This window comes from Caloenas nicobarica, chromosome 30 (assembly GCF_036013445.1).
Source record: "Caloenas nicobarica isolate bCalNic1 chromosome 30, bCalNic1.hap1, whole genome shotgun sequence".
Lineage (NCBI taxonomy): Eukaryota > Metazoa > Chordata > Aves > Columbiformes > Columbidae > Caloenas > Caloenas nicobarica.
In genome coordinates this window covers 2,520,349-2,535,674 of record NC_088274.1, presented here as the reverse complement: position 1 = coordinate 2,535,674, position 15,326 = coordinate 2,520,349, and the positions used below count along the sequence as shown (strand labels likewise).

Below are 15,326 nucleotides of genomic sequence, written 5' to 3'. Positions count from 1 at the left end.
TGTATATTGTGCCTTATTTGTCTCATTATTAGTATTATGAGGAAAGTTTTAATTTTTGTCTCATATTGTTTTTTAAATCTATCCAACTTGTAAGTCTTTCTCCCTTTTCCTCCTTTTCCCTTTCCTTAGTGGGGAAGGGAGCGTGGTCAAGAGAGAACATCAGCCACACTTTATTGTTGCCACTGTGCTCGGCGCTGCTGAGGCCACAGCTTGAATCCTGTGTTCAGTTTTGGGCCCCTCATCAGAAGAAGGACATTGAGGCACTAGAGACAGTGCAGAGGAGGCGACAAAGCTGCTGAGGGGCCGGAGCACAAGTGTGATGAGGAGCGGCTGAGGGAAGTGGTGGGTTCAGCCTGGAGAACAGGAGACTGAGGGGAGACCTGATCGCTGTCTACAACTGCCTGAAAGGAGGTTGGACCATGGAGGGTGTTGGTCTCTTCCTCCAAGGAGCAAGTGAGAGGACAAGAGGAAATGGCCTCAAGTTGTGCCAGGGGAGGTTTAGACTGGAGGTCATTAGGGACATGGGTTAGTGCTAGAGTTGGGTTATGTTTGACTCCATGAACCTGATGGTCTCTTCCAACCAAAGCGATCCTATGATTCTATGGAGAGATGATCTGAAGGCAGGTTGGCAGCAGACCCTGAGGCTGTGCCGGGGGTGGGCACATCTGGCTCCTTCCAGCAGGATTTTGGAAAGTCCCTTCCCAGCTGTGAGCGCCAGGCCAAGGGCACGGGGCAGAAACAGCCCCCACCCCTGAGGGCCCTGGCCCCCAACTGGCCTCTGTCCACAAACTACTCAAACTTCTGAACAGGCTCTGCCTCTACCTGAATGATCTTCAGTTTTAAGAAAATGCCAAACAAACGTGTACTTCTGGATGAGGATGGAGCAGGTTCAGGTCCAGGACCAGGGCTGCTGCAGGAGCAGGTGTCTCCAGCACAGACAGGCTGGGGGGACCTGTCGACCTCGGCACCCCTGGGCCCCACCATGGCCCAGTTCAGCAGCCCTGGGCCCGAGGGCTCAGCCCAGGGACAGCCCCACAACCAGGCTCAGAGCGGTTCCTGCTGCTGCCCCGAGGGTCACCAGCCCCAGTCAGCCCTGGGCCAGAGTGCAGGTGTCTGAGCTGGGCTGAGGTGGAAGGGGCTGGAAAACAGCTCATCGGGAGGAGGCGATGGAAGAAGGTGCCGTGTGTGTGGCAGCGGGGATGAACTGACACCCTCACTTTGGTATCTGGATCAGTGCTGGGCTTGCACATGGACTAAGCCCCAGCTCAGAGCACAAATTGCTGTTGCCAGCCCTGGGTGCCAAGTGCTGTTGCTGCTCTCTCCTCCCTGGTGTGACTCGAGGAAACGACTGCCCTGCCTGCTCCTGCCTTGGGGCTTGGGGAACTCGGGGTCAAAAGGAAAGACAGACTCATGTGGTTATGTGATCTCTGAAGTGTCCTGAGATTGCTTTGCTAATCACTCTGTAACGGTTCCTGAGCTATTAATTCGATTATAGGCACAGGGAGGCAAATGAGCCATGAACCAACTTTCCAGTTAAGGTTTCCTTCTTAGAAAAAAACACACTTCCATTTTCACATTGGCAACACACTGAAAGATGGACACTGAAGCAGCATCTGCCTCTTGTGAAAACAGGTAACAACGGATGGTTCCATTGATCCTTAGTTGCTTCCTGCACAGGAAAACTCTCCATTAATTTAATCTTTGGTGTACAGGCAGGGCCTTGCTGATGTTCCTGTGGAGGCAGCAAGCATGTGGATGTCAGGCTTTCTGCAGATTTGTGACTGAGTTTTCCTGTTTTCCCTAATAAGGAAAATCTTGCTGTGGACTCCTGAAGTCTCCCATAAGCTGATGGGTTCAGAGAAGGATGGGGAGCTGCAGTTAGCTCGGGGAGGACCAGTCAGCATCACAGGCAAAGCAGACTGGAACTCGACTTGGTGAACATTAATGGAATTTATTGATAGATGAAACGGGCACCTCTCCCCCGTCTTTGGGCGGATCACCGTGCACCCTGAACCGATACAGGCAGGTGTGCTCCGGGTGGCCCCAGTTGCTCAGCACTTGCAGCTGGATGTAATTCACGACCCCAGGGAGCTCGTTCTGAAATGACAAGAAGAAATGAGTCGCCTTTTCCTCTCTGGTACGTGACCACTGACAGAAGTGGCGCAGCGATGGCCTCGTTCAACAGCTTCCTTCCAACTGCCCCGCGAGGGCTTTGGACCTGTCGTGGGCAAGATGTTTTTATCCTGCTTAACTCATTGGGCCATGAGAACTAGTAAAGGAAGAAGCAGCACCCAGATGCCTCAGCAAATACACTGGAAAGTTCTCGCCTGCTTTGGGGCACAGGCTTCCACAGTCAGAAGACCCAGTGGTGGTGTCAGGAAAATGCCTCATTGTCTTCTCTAGGAAGCCAAGGAAACAGAATGGCCTCCCTGTCACTGCTCACTGCCAGCACCAACAGAATCCTCAGGAAGCCCAGTATTTCTGGTCTTTAACTGGCAGAGCAGCAGTCGTGCATCCTACGGGATGTGGCCTCTTGTGTGCACTTGGGGTCCAGACAGTCAAGCTGATTGTGTTTTCAACTGTGGCGCTTCTAAGTGCTGAAGTTTAAACCCAAAATGAAAGAGAAGAAGACTGGCAGTCCAGCCATCTGCCACTAGGAAGTTAAATCAGAAGAAAGGCCAGCGTGGCACACGTTCAAGGACAGGGCTGCCTGTAGCCCTTTGGCAGGGAAGCCTCTCCCCATCCAGCCGCATTTCTCCTCCTCTCCTAAAGTTCTCTCCCTTCTTTGTCCCCATACCTTCAGCTGGAAGGTCTGACTGGGATTCAGGGCTGCCAGGAAGGTGAACTGTCCCAGGAATGTTCCCTGCTCGTCGTGTTCTTCCTTGAAGCCCTACAGAAGGACAGGGGTGGAGAAAACAAGAGCGTCTGGTGCACCATGGCAAGACTGAACTTCAGTCGATGAGGCACAGGCTTATTTCAGCTACGTAGTCCAAGGACCATGAGCACAAGGAAAAGATGAGAAGCTGCAGGTGGGCAGCACGGCACACTTGCCTACTCAGTGAGTCCAAGCTGCCGGTCAGAAAAGGAGCAGACGCTCCCAGTGAGAGGGAGGTAACCTGAGGATCACAAATGCCACTGGCATTGGAAGCCAAGAAGGTCTAGGACCATGCACTGTCCAGCTCCTTTTCCCTATGGCTCCTGGAGTAGCATCTTGCCCCAGAAGCTTCCTTTCGAGTGGTCCATTGAATAAAAGAGGACAACGATGGGAAGGGAGCGACTCCAACGAGCCTGTTTCTTATGAGAGCCAGGAGGAACCTTCAGGCCACTCCACTCTCAGAACCACCTTCAGCCCCTGCTTAGAAATGCTGTGCAACCCCCTGCCCCCCACTCCAGAGAAATCACTTACGTAGACAGCAAAGTCCTTTGGAGCTCCGAAGATACTTTCTCCATGGAATGCTGTCCCCGACACATGGTCCATGCTGACTGCTCTGGGAATCACTGGCACAGACAGCTTGATGAAGACCTGTCCTTGACTTCCTGGGAAGGGCCAGCAGCTTCCAGGATGATTTTCTGGCTGAACAAAGAAGAAGAAACTACATTGACATGGAGAAGGTTGCCCTGGCCCTCTCCCAGAGCTCTGCAGGCACCTCTGCCCTTCTCCTTCTGTGCCGTGCTGACAGTTTGCACAGTGACTGGGCAGACACAGACTGCAGGAGCAGCCTGGCCTGGTAGAAGCTCCCACCGAGAACCTGGGGCACTCTGGGACAGGAAATACTCAGCAGGGAGACACAGGAGGAGAGCAGGTCCATGCGAGAAGGAGGCAGGAGAAGAAGCTTCGAGGAGCAAAGACAGGGGGAAAGGCAACTCTAGAGCAGCGTGTGTGGTTCATCCTCCTGACCTGTGTTTTACTGCTTCTTGGTGCTCCTACCTCAAGAACAAGCTCAGGGGACCTCATGTAATCCATCACCGGCATGGAGTACAGGAAGACTTTGGCTTTGTCATTCCGGAGGGATGGAGAAGTCCTTGAATGAATGACAGCAGCCCCTGGAAATTCAAACATGAGCAGAATCATCAGGCAGTGTTGGGAGGAATATTGCACTGTTGACTTGAAAAAGCTTCTCAGTTGGCATCCATGTCCTACAGTGGGTTCCCCTCTTTCTTATGGGAATGACCCCTCGAGAACACACAGCAGGGAGTCCTGGGGCTGTGCAAAAAGACAAGAACGTGAACCAGGCTTTCTGTGCTTCCCATGGGGTCTGGCCCATTACAGGCTCTGTCAGTGGGGGCACTTGTAGGGCACAAGGTGACCCTTGACTTCTCGCCCCTTCTCTCCTACCCCTGGGCATCTTCCAATGCCCATCTTGTCAATCTGGACAGGAAGCGCTTTGGAACTGGTTTGTTTGTACAGTGTCACGGTACCTGCTGATTTCAGGGCGTAATCAGGCATCAGGACCTGCATTTCCTCCAGCTTCTCCAGGGCTTCATTGATGATCTCCTGAACCGCCTGGGAAGGAACACAAAGGAGAGCGCCTGTTGGAAGGAAAAGGAAGGGGGCAAGCAGCTCCCCTGCAAGGCCAGCCAAGGTGCACGGGGACAAGGCCCATATCACATGGAAGGAACACCCAAATTGCCTGGAAGCCTCCCAGGTTTGCTCTGCTGTGCTTGACGGGATCAGAAAGGGGGGGCTGCTCACTCCAGTGCTCTGAATGCTGGAGCTGCGGGAAGGGGCTTTTCCCATGGAGAGGCCCCAGGCCAGGCAGCACAGACAGACAAGGAAGCGTGGCCATGACAGCAATTGCTCCAGCAGCACCAGCCTGTTGGCTGTGACAGGGAATGGAGTAGGATACGTGCCGGAGGGAGGATAAAACCCCTGAGGAGATCCTTCTGCCTTGTGCCCTTACCCGTCCGGTAAAGCCTGGGAGCCTTCCCTGCTTCACGCCTTCATGGAGAGCCCGCTCAGCCACATCCTTTGTGCTCCAGCGCAGATTATAAAGCTGTTCCTGGAGCTTACAGATCTGGTCTGGCAGGGATTGGGTTTCGATCAGGTCTCCTAATTCCGCTGCAGTGCTCCAGAGCGATAAGGCGCCGAGTCGTCCCACATGGAAAACACCTGTCAGACGCACACCAGAGCTTAGAACTTGGTCTAAGGCTGGGTTGTGCCTCAGGCTGCCCTCTCCCCTTTCTGTGTCTCTCCCCAGCGCCATTGTTGTCTCTCCTCTTATTGTCTTTGACAGTGGCCATGATGGTGTACGGGCTCCACAAGAGATGGACGTTCCCTGCCCTGGACTGTGCTCCTCGTCCTGCAGAAGATTTTCATCCCCCTGGGGCAGGAGAGCTCAGCCACGGCCTCTCCCTCCGCTGAAGAGAACTGGCTTAGCCCTCCTGGGGAAGGTAAGTCACCCCTTCCTCACCCCCACACCCGTCCCGCTGGAGCAGGGACTGGCACAGCTCTGTCGGGGACTTTCTGCTCTCAGCTGAGCTCCTCTGGTCACAGCGGGGGAAGCAGAACAGGACACGATGGAGCCCCAAGCACATCCTAAAGCACCGTCCTCAGGTCGGAGCTCTGCAGAGACTCACCGAGAGAGAACAGGCCGAGAAGCAGCACCAGGATTGTTGCCTTCACTGCCTTCATCTTCCTGCAGAGCAACAAGGAGGAAAAGGCTGGTGAAGCTGGCGGTTCCCGTGCAGATCAGCAGCAGACTGGAGAGCAGCAGCAGGGACTGCAGCCCTTGAGCCTGGCGTTCCTGGCGTGTGCGTTGGCTTGGTCCTGCACCAGCTCGAGTCACTGCTGGGGTTGTCACCAGCTGCACCAGTGGGGGAATTGTCATGGCAGCGATTGTTTCGTTAGCGACAAAGGGCTCAAGATTGACTCTGGACTAAGAGCAGGAGTTGCAACAAGAGCTGTGGCCACAGTTCACATCTGTGGGCTGGACAGGTATTCTTTGGAAATGGAAGGCACATGATGAATGCTGTTTCTCCTGCCCACCACCCGATGGGCACTTGTGCTGATCCTGTTCTCCACCCTCTCAGGAGAAGGTTCAGCCTGTGCCCCTATGGCAGGCTGTATCGGGGCCACTGCTTGGGACTCCCTCCATGTGATCCAAAATAGACCTGTCCCTCATTCTGCAGAGATCAAAGGCTTTCTGGGCCTTGCCCCTGTGGTCATGAAGAGGCTGAAAGGCGGCTGCTGCCTTCCACCAGCTCCAGAGCGAGCTCTCAGGCTGCCCTCGTGTTCCTCTCCTGTCCACCCTCCACCCACCCCAGCTGATGAGGTGGAAAACACACCTGGGCAAAGGGGAGGAGGATTTTTCAAACATACCCGTTCAGACCTTCAACCTTTTCCGTCTGTCTCGTGGTACCTGCTGAGGTGCAGGTAACAAGCATCTGACTCGCTCACGAGTGAACCAAAAGCTCTGCGATCTCAGTTCCCTCAAGATCGAGAGTGACAAAGGCGCAGGGAGACCCCTGCTTTTATACCCTGCTGTGCCGACCTCAGCGCTGATGCTGCTTTGTGACATCAGCGGCAGTGGGTGATGTTACAATGGAAGAGGCTGCGCCGCGTTGGGAGGCAAAGTCCAACCTGACAGCAGCGGGTTTTGCAGTCCTCTCTGCAAGGGCAGAAATCCTGCACCATAGAAAGATTGGAAAGGTACAGGAACATGTTACTCTCAGAAAACAGACTCTGTCAACCACTCTTCCTCTTGCTTACTGAAGTTCAGATGGTGTGAGAAAAAAAGAAAAAAACACCACAAAAAAGCAAGATTCTTGTTCTTATTTTATGGAGCCCATTATACCAGCCACTCAACAACTACACCCGGCTCTGCTGTCTGCAGGAGGAGACCAGCTCCTAAATGATCCCCAGCCCTACAGACACAGATCTTCCCCAGGGCAGTGCTCAGCAAATACCAGAGCACAGCGACACCTGGTCATTCAGTTGAAGCTGCTGGGGAGAAGGACAGAGGACTAGAAAGAGACAAATCAGACAAGAGAGAAGATAGAGGAGCCCAGAGAGAAAGAAACACACAGGGAAAAGGCTGGAGAGATGGAGAGATCAAGAGAAATAGGGACGAGGAGCCACAATGAGACAGGGAGGAAGAAAGAGGAGGGTGGAGGAGCAGGACAGAGGGACAAGGGGATGGGAAGGAGAAGAAGGAAAGTTGGGTAGAGAAAGACAGGGACAGGGAGGGGGATGTACAGATGGAGAAAAGGAAGGAGAGAGAGCAGAACAAAGTGACTGAGAAAGAAAGCAAAGGTCAGATGGGGATGAAGTGACTGACAAAGGGAGAAAACCCACAGTGAGCTGGAGGAAGAGGAAAGGAGGGCTGAGAAGCAGCAAAGAGGAAGAGACAAAAAATAAAAGGCAGAGCCAGCTGGACAGGGGTCGATTGCCAGAAGCAATGGGACAAGCAGCGGGGCAAGAATAAAGAGAGAAAAGATGGGGACAGGCAGCAGGACAGAGGGACAGTGAGAGGATAAAAGGGGCAGGGAACAGGATATACATGGAGAAACAATCAGCAGGAACAGGGAGAAAGACAGAAGAGAAAAAAAGAGATGAAGAGGGACATGGGACAGGGAGACAAACAGAGAAGGAAAGGGAGCAGGACAAGGATGGTCAGAGAAACACAAAGACAGGGAGCAGGACAGGGCAACACAGACAGAGAAAAAAGGGTCAGGGACACAGCAGAAAGGGAAAGACAAAAAGAAGAGACAGGCAGCAGGGCACAGATAGAGGTAAAAAGGCCTGGGCTGGGCAGCAGGGCAGAGATGGAGACCAAAAAGCAGCTTTGGGCTGCAGGACAGAGATGGAGTGAGAAATGAAAGTGACAGGGAGCAGCAGAGAGTGACAGAGAGAGTGGAAAAACTACAGAGGGAGCAGGACAGCAAAACAGAGCGGGGGACAGACAGGGAGAAGGGCAGAGAAACAGAGAGGGAATGATAGGGGCAGGGAGCAGGACAGACAGCTGGAGCAGGAAGGGAAAATGAGATGGGCAGCAGAACAAAGGGAAGGAGAGACAAAGACAGGGGCAGGGAGCAGGACAAAGGGGTGGAAGAAGAAAAATGTAGTAATGGTTCAGGACTGAGATGAAAAAACAAATGAAATATACACCGGGACTGGGATGGAGTGACAGAGAAAGGGCAAAGGAACAGGGGGCGGGACAGCACTGAAGGAATAAACAACTGTGGTGGGCAGTGGGACAGAGAGATGGAGAGAGGAAAAACAGAGCAAGAGAGAGAGGAAAGAAGGGGCAGCAGCTGGACAGGGGGATACAGCGAGAAAAGATGGGACCGGGAACAGAACAGAAAGGAAAGAAAAAAAAGGACAAAAAGACAGCAGAGGGGAAAATGCACAATCAAGCAATCAGGTCAAGAAGCCGACACCGGGGGGGCAGCAGCTGGGGAGAAACTGGGGACACCAGAGACCCTGATGAAGACTCTCGAGTACCAAGGATGGACTTCAGCAAAGTTATGGCGGGGTTATGGAAATAATTTATGTTTGATGCATTAACTAAGCAGGAGAAACAAATGAATATGCAATAGGTGTATGTAAGAAATACCAAGAAGTGTGAATCACACACACGCTCGATCAGAGGAGCAATCTTCCGAGTGTCCGGCGCTGTAACAAAAGTGCTGCTTTTACCACTTTCCAAACCGTGTTAAAGAACCTTTTTGCCGACTTTTCGGTACCATTTCCCCCCGCCCAGGAGAACAAGGCCAGAGCAGCCCACGCACACCTGAGCCAGATGCAGCAACAACATCCCTAGGGCCCCAGTTGCAGGAAAAAGGGCCCCAGGGCTGGGCCGGGGGCTGCTCAGCCTTGGGGCAGCTCCACGGGCGCCACGGCAAAGCTCAGCCTGGCCGCCCGCAGAGCCGCCGCCTCCTCAGCCTGGGCTGCGCCGCCATTGGGCGGGAGGGCTGTCAGTCTCCTCCCCTGAGGTGATGTTTCCTGTGATTGGCTCGTTGGGATTGGTCCCTGACTCCTCCTATCAGGTGATGGGTCAGATCGCTTGTCAGTCACCTGGGTGCTGCACTCCCACCAGCTGTGATTGGTGCAGCCAGCACGGCCCGCCCCTGAACGCTGCCCAGCTCGGTCAGCTCTCGCCACCTTTCCTGCAGGCCTCAAAGCTGGATTGGCTGGTTACTTATCAATCACATGCCTTGCCCCGCCTCCCCAAATGCCATTGGCTGTCCTGGGTTCCCTGACTCCCCATAGACTTCCGGTTGGTTGTTGCCAGGCAACCAGCTCCAGCTCAACATGAAACCCGCAGGAAACGGAAACCACTGAGATGGGAGGATGTGCTGTGAAATCTCAACCCCTCACAACACTGAGGCCGATGCTGGTGGAATCACGGCCATGGGGACGGAGGCTGTTTGTCCCCAACCAACCCCACAATGGCCAACTGCCACGGCCGGGGCAGCAGCAGCTCCCGTTCCTCCTGCTGCTCCTGCCCTGTGGGTCACCTGAACCGGTTCTGCTTAGGGACACATATGGCCTGCATGATTTCAACACTGACAAGAATCATTTGAGCTGGAAGAGACCCTCAAGATCTTCAAGTCCAACCATTAAACCAACCCTGGCACAAACCCATGTCCTGAGAACCTCATCTCCGCGTCTGTTCAACCCCTCCAGTTATGGTGACTCCACCACTGTCCAACTGCCCTTTCTAGGAAGAAATTGTTCCCCAGATCCAACCTCAACCTCCCCTGACTCAACTTGAGGCCGTTTCCTCTGGTCCTGTCACTCGCTACTCCTAGTTTCCCTCCCTGACGCTGCTGTCCCGTATGAGCTCACCCACAACCCCAGCTCTCCAGTTAACAAACTCGGCTGAAGTGCATTCAACTGTAGCCAGGACATAAGAATAAAAAAAACAAGAGGCACTAGGAGGACAGAGATATGACGGGAAAATGCTCAAAGAGAAAATATTTTATACTCCCACACCAATCTGTTGGTATTTCCCACACGGAGAAATATACATCCTGCCACTTCTGTTCCATTGTCAGGGAAGGACCGAAGACATTGAATTCTTCACTTGCCACTAAAGTCATCGGGATAAATTTTCCTGTGTTTCTAAGAAAACTGTTACAGAAAACATCCTCTCCGACCTGTTGATAAGGTCAGGGGCTCGTGCTCAGCCTCACCTGAGCCCCATTGCAGGTACCGAATGACACAGATTCATAGAAACAAATGAATATGCAATAGGTGTATGTAAGAAATACCAAGAAGTGCGAATCACACACATGCCAAACACATCTTAGACACTTTCTGGGGTAGAGTGGGTGCGCACTCCTGGGAAACAGCTTCCAGTGCTTGACTGTCCTCAGGATTGGGAAGTTTCTCCCTTTCTATAGCACCTTTCCAAGTGCAACCATCAAGATTGGTTTTTTACCCATCTACTTGAACAATGACACAGACCATAATATCTTACCTTGGACACAAGAATATTGTGGGGGATGATGCTGAATGCCTTGCTGACTGCCAGGTAACAGACCACCACTGCTCTCCCCACGTCCTGCAACCCTGTCCTTTCCTCACAGAAAGCAAAGAGGATGGACAGACACAACCTGCCCTGGGTAAACCCCGTCACCTTCTCTTCCAGACACCCAGAAATGGGGTCCCAGTGGACATGTTCTGGGGCACAGCCCTTAGTTCTGTGATAAACAGGACTTGAGTCCGGTTGAGTTTCAATCAGAATCAGTCATTTTATTAACAGATATCAAAGCAAAAGGCTAGATAATAAAAGGCAAGCAAACAGCGCTGGGTGCGCGGGGAGTCACTGCTCCACCAACACGCACACGGCTTACTTTTTCCCTTGGTTTTCTACACTTTCTTAAGTTCCCTTTTCCAAGAAGTATCCTCCTCGCTTCAGTTCCCCAGATTAACGTGGTGTTGGGGTTTCTGCGCATGTCTCAGAGGTTTAGGTCGTCGCCTCTCCCCTCCTGGTGGTTGTCGAGAGGAAGGCTTCTCCTCTTCTTTAGTGTCCTTTTCTTTACCCTTTATTCGGTGCATGCGTAAAGTGGTTTTTCTATTAAGCAAGTCATTAGCGCTACCTAACCACAATATCTTTTTCTTTACATAAGTCGTTAGCGCTACCTAACCACAATATCCAGTGTCCTTGCTCCATTCCTTATTTGGTTATCTCAGTGCACTTATCTTAACTTCTTGTTGGCGCATTTTCACAATGTTAGTACAGTAATACTTATTTCTGTCCCCTGCTACACTCTCATAGTGACACGAATCACAATAGCAGATTTCACAGTTACCCTGCTCACCCACTGGCCATTTTTGAAAAGTGCGAGAAATGTGTGAGAGCTGCCAGTGGTCAGGGAGTCCCCCCAGTCTCCATGAGCTTTCCAAGATGGTGGAGAGTGGCCTCACTGTGACATGGTCCTGCTGCCTCAGCCTCTGCGATGCTGCCCCTGCTGTCCCATAGACAGAAAAGGATTGTGGTAGCTCCAGTGACCCCTGACTTGATCCCCATCCACTGCTGGTTGTTTTTGTCCAGATTCCTGCCTCCAGTCACAAATGCCTGAGAGAACTTGCTGGTGAAGAGGCAGGAGAAGAGGACACGGGGATTCTCACCTCTTTCTCTTATTAATTTAATCAATGCCCACCCAGTGTCTTTGTTTCTCCTTTAACTGTTCCTGCAGTAGTAACAGCTCGTTATGGGGCCCTTGAAATGCCTTACAGGTCTAGACCGAGTTTTGATCTGGACTGTTGCTGTGCTTGGTGGCTGCTGTCCTTGCCGACCAGATGAACTAATTTCTGCCACCCTGCCTTGGCAGTTTATTCCATCTGTGTCACAGCTCTGTCTGCAACACTGACAGCTCCAGCTCAGCCAGTCAGGTCCCTGGCTGAGGACATTGCCTCCCATCTGGGCTGAACCACCCCAGCTGTGGCACCAGCCCAGCTCTGACCTGCCCCAAGGAAACCTGGTACCAAGTGTCCAAGAGCCCATGTGTGCAAAGGCTTTGCTTCAGAGCACAGACATGACATGGCCAAAGATTGCTGAATGTCTCTCTAGCCCTAGGAGTATAAAATCAGAATAAAATGGCTAAATTCCTTCTAATGAAGATATTCCTCGCCCAGCTTGGAGAAATTAGATCCTTTGCTGTAACATTCCTGGTGTCCTGTCTAATGACGGGACAAGAAAAGATGATTCTCATATCAGTTTATTTTTTAATGCAAAGAACACAATGCTGGAAAGAGGTGTCTCTGCAGAAGAGAGAAAATCAACATTACTGATTACTTCATTTCGTTTCCAAGAATGTGCCTCTAGAGCTCCAGGAACACCACAAGGGAGCCCAGAGGGGCCAGAGAAAGGGACATCATGGGCTGCTCCTGTGCTGCTGAGCTGGGCTGGGCTCCTGGGACAGAGGGAGCTCATGGCAAGTGGCAGCACTGCAGAGAGACAGCTCTGCCCAGGAGCAGCTCCTCTGCAAAGTGCAGCAGGGCTGAGGGCTCTGCCTGCAGCACTGAGGGGAGAGGAGCCAGGCACAGAGAGGGGAAACACAGTCTGGAGTGGGAGGACACATGAGAGCTCACTTGGAGAAAAATCTTCACAGATATTAAGCCTGTGGCTGCAGGGCATTGCATCTGCAAATCTTGGGAGGATCTCAGAAAGCTGTCACATTGCAGAGCCTGCAAGAGATGTAAGTACAGCTCTCAGAGATTCTCTGGCGAAGAGGAGGAGGATGTGCTGCAGAGCAGGGATTGCCTTCTGCACTGTCAGAGTGACAAGACATGAATGCTGCATTCTCCCAAGGATGGCTGTGGGGTGTAAATGCAAATGTGCAGGCAGGGGTGGCCAGGGCTGTCCTGCAGAGCAGGGTCCCTGCACCCCAGGGCTGTGCCGGGGCAGGGACTCTGCCGCCTGCCAGGGTCAGCGCTCAGCCTGCCCGGGGAGATCCCAGCAACACTGAGGGGAGAAGCTGTGGGGGGAAGGAGCGAACCCCGGCAGGGCAGGGTCCTTCTGCTGCTGCGTTCTCCATGGGTAAGGGCTGCTCACAGCTCCAGCTCACTGCAGACTGCTTCCAATTGGACATTTCAAGGATAAGATCTATACAGGTATTACTATAAAGATAAGGAGCTTTCCTGAGTCTGTGCTTTGCGTTTCCTATTCCAAGACTGGGGGGAGGGAGAGGGGTGTAGAAAAGAATAAATGCAAAAGGAGTTCTCAAGTTTTAACAAGTCTCTGAGACTCCTGAACTGCAGCTCTGAGTGATCAGCACATCTGCCAGAAGCCTCAGAACATCCCTTCAGCCACTCCTCTGCCCATGGACAGCAGCAGCATCACATCTGCTGAACCCATCAGCCTTAGGCTGACCTGTCCTTTTTTCCAACCTGCAAACCTCTGCTCTCAGCAGTGCCTGGGGGCTTTTCAGGGCAACACGGCAGTGTGATCAGCCTCCATCTCAGCAAGGTGCCAGCCCAGGGCAGCTGGAGCAAGACAGAGGGACAGAGCAGCTGCCCTCACTCTGCACTGACCCACAGGCATTCTCCTGCCTTGCAGGACTCGCTCTGTTCTCCCTGAGTGCAGCAGAAATACTGAGGGTTTATGACACCCAAGAACACTCTCCAGGGGAGTTGCAGGATTGGACTAGATGATCTTTCGACATCCCTTCCAATCCCTAACATTCTGTGATTTTGTGAAGCTGTAAAAAACTCAAATATTTCAAATTTCATTTTACCGTCCTGTTTCAATCTTGGTGATAGTGCAGATGCTGACAGGCTCTTCTCACCAGCAGCAGTTTCAGGTGACAACTTTGAACCCCAGGACTGGCCCCTGCGCCCCATTCCATGACCCCCTGCTGCAGAGCAGGGCTGACTCCTGGGCAGCCAGCGGGCACAGGCCCTGCTTCTCACGGCACCTCCAGCCAGCACCACCCAGGGCTCAGCCACGGAGCTGAAGGAAGGTCTGGAAAAGGACAAGGGGTGTGGAGCAGGGGAGGGTGTGTGAGAAATGGCTTTGATTTTGCTCAGAGAAGTCTCCCCTAACGTGTCACTGTCATTCCGTCCTCTGACAGTGTCCATGCCCAGAGGCAGCAAATGTCCAACAGCAGCTCCATCACCCAGTTCCTCCTCCTGGCGTTCACAGACACACGGGAGCTGCAGCTCTTGCACTTCTGGCTCTTCCTGGGCATCTACCTGGCTGCCCTCCTGGGCAATGGCCTCATCATCACCACCATAGCCTGTGACCAGCACCTCCACACCCCCATGTACTTCTTCCTGCTCAACCTCGCCCTCCTCGACCTGGGCTCCATTACTACCACTGTCCCCAAATCCATGGCCAATTCCCTCTGGGACACCAGCTCCATTTCATATAGAGGTTGTGCTGCCCAGCTCTTTTTTTTTCTTTTCTGTGCTGCAGCAGAATATTTTATTCTCATGGTCATGTCCTATGACCGCTACGTTGCCATCTGCAAACCCCTGCACTACGGGACCCTCCTGGGCAGCAGAGTTTGTGTCCACATGGCAGCAGCTGCCTGGGCCACTGGGTTTCTCTATTCTTTGCTGAACACGGCCAATACATTTTCACTGCCGCTCTGCAAGGGCAATGCCCTGGACCAGTTCTTCTCTGAAATCCCCCAGATCCTCAAGCTCTCCTGCTCAGACACCTACCTCAGGGAAATTGGGCTTATTGTCTTTAGTGTCTGTTTGATTTCTGTGTGTTTCATTCTCATCGTGCTGTCCTATGTGCAGATCTTCAGGGCCGTGCTGAGGATCCCCTCTGAGCAGGGACGGCACAAAGCCTTTTCCACGTGCCTCCCTCACCTGGCCGTGGTCTCCCTGTTTGTCAGCACTGTCATATTTGCCTACCTGAAGCCCCCCTCCATCTCCTCCCCTTCACTGGATCTGGTGGTGTCTGTTCTGTACTCTTTGGTGCCTCCAGCAGTGAACCCCCTCATCTACAGCATGAGGAACCAGGAGCTCAAGGGTGCTGTGTGGAAACAGATGACTGGATTTCTTCTGAAGCTATAAAGTGTCTCTGTCTTCTTCTACATAAGAGTTATAGTCTAACTCATTGCAGGTTCATCCTGTCTGCAGTACTTTTTTTCTCTAGTTGTATTTATTGTGATAATGTTGTAATTCCCTTTGCAATTCACTGCCTGCTTTTCCTTTCTCACTGAGTGGCTGTGTCAATGCGGAATGGTGCTCTCTGTGTATAAGCAAAATAAAGAGCCCTTCAGCAAATACTTTTCTGCTGACATCCTAACTCCAAGGCCTTTTTGGAGCTACGGGGATAGTTCCTGTGTGCATGGGTGGAGGGGAAAAGAGTCCAGCCTGGCAGCACTGCCAGGGAGCACCAGCGCTTGGCCTTCCAGAGCTG

The 15,326-nt window shown here is 52.6% G+C and overlaps 1 protein-coding gene across 1 annotated transcript; it reads left to right on the top strand.

The window, feature by feature from the left end:
• Positions 1 to 14,206: 14,206 nt before the first annotated feature.
• LOC135999884 (olfactory receptor 14A16-like) lies at positions 14,207 to 14,926 on the top strand (the record flags this gene model as incomplete). The annotated part of the gene is made up of 1 exon (XM_065653455.1): positions 14,207 to 14,926. A coding segment is annotated over one exon (720 nt), but the record flags the coding sequence as incomplete, so codon positions are not given.
• Positions 14,927 to 15,326: the final 400 nt, after the last annotated feature.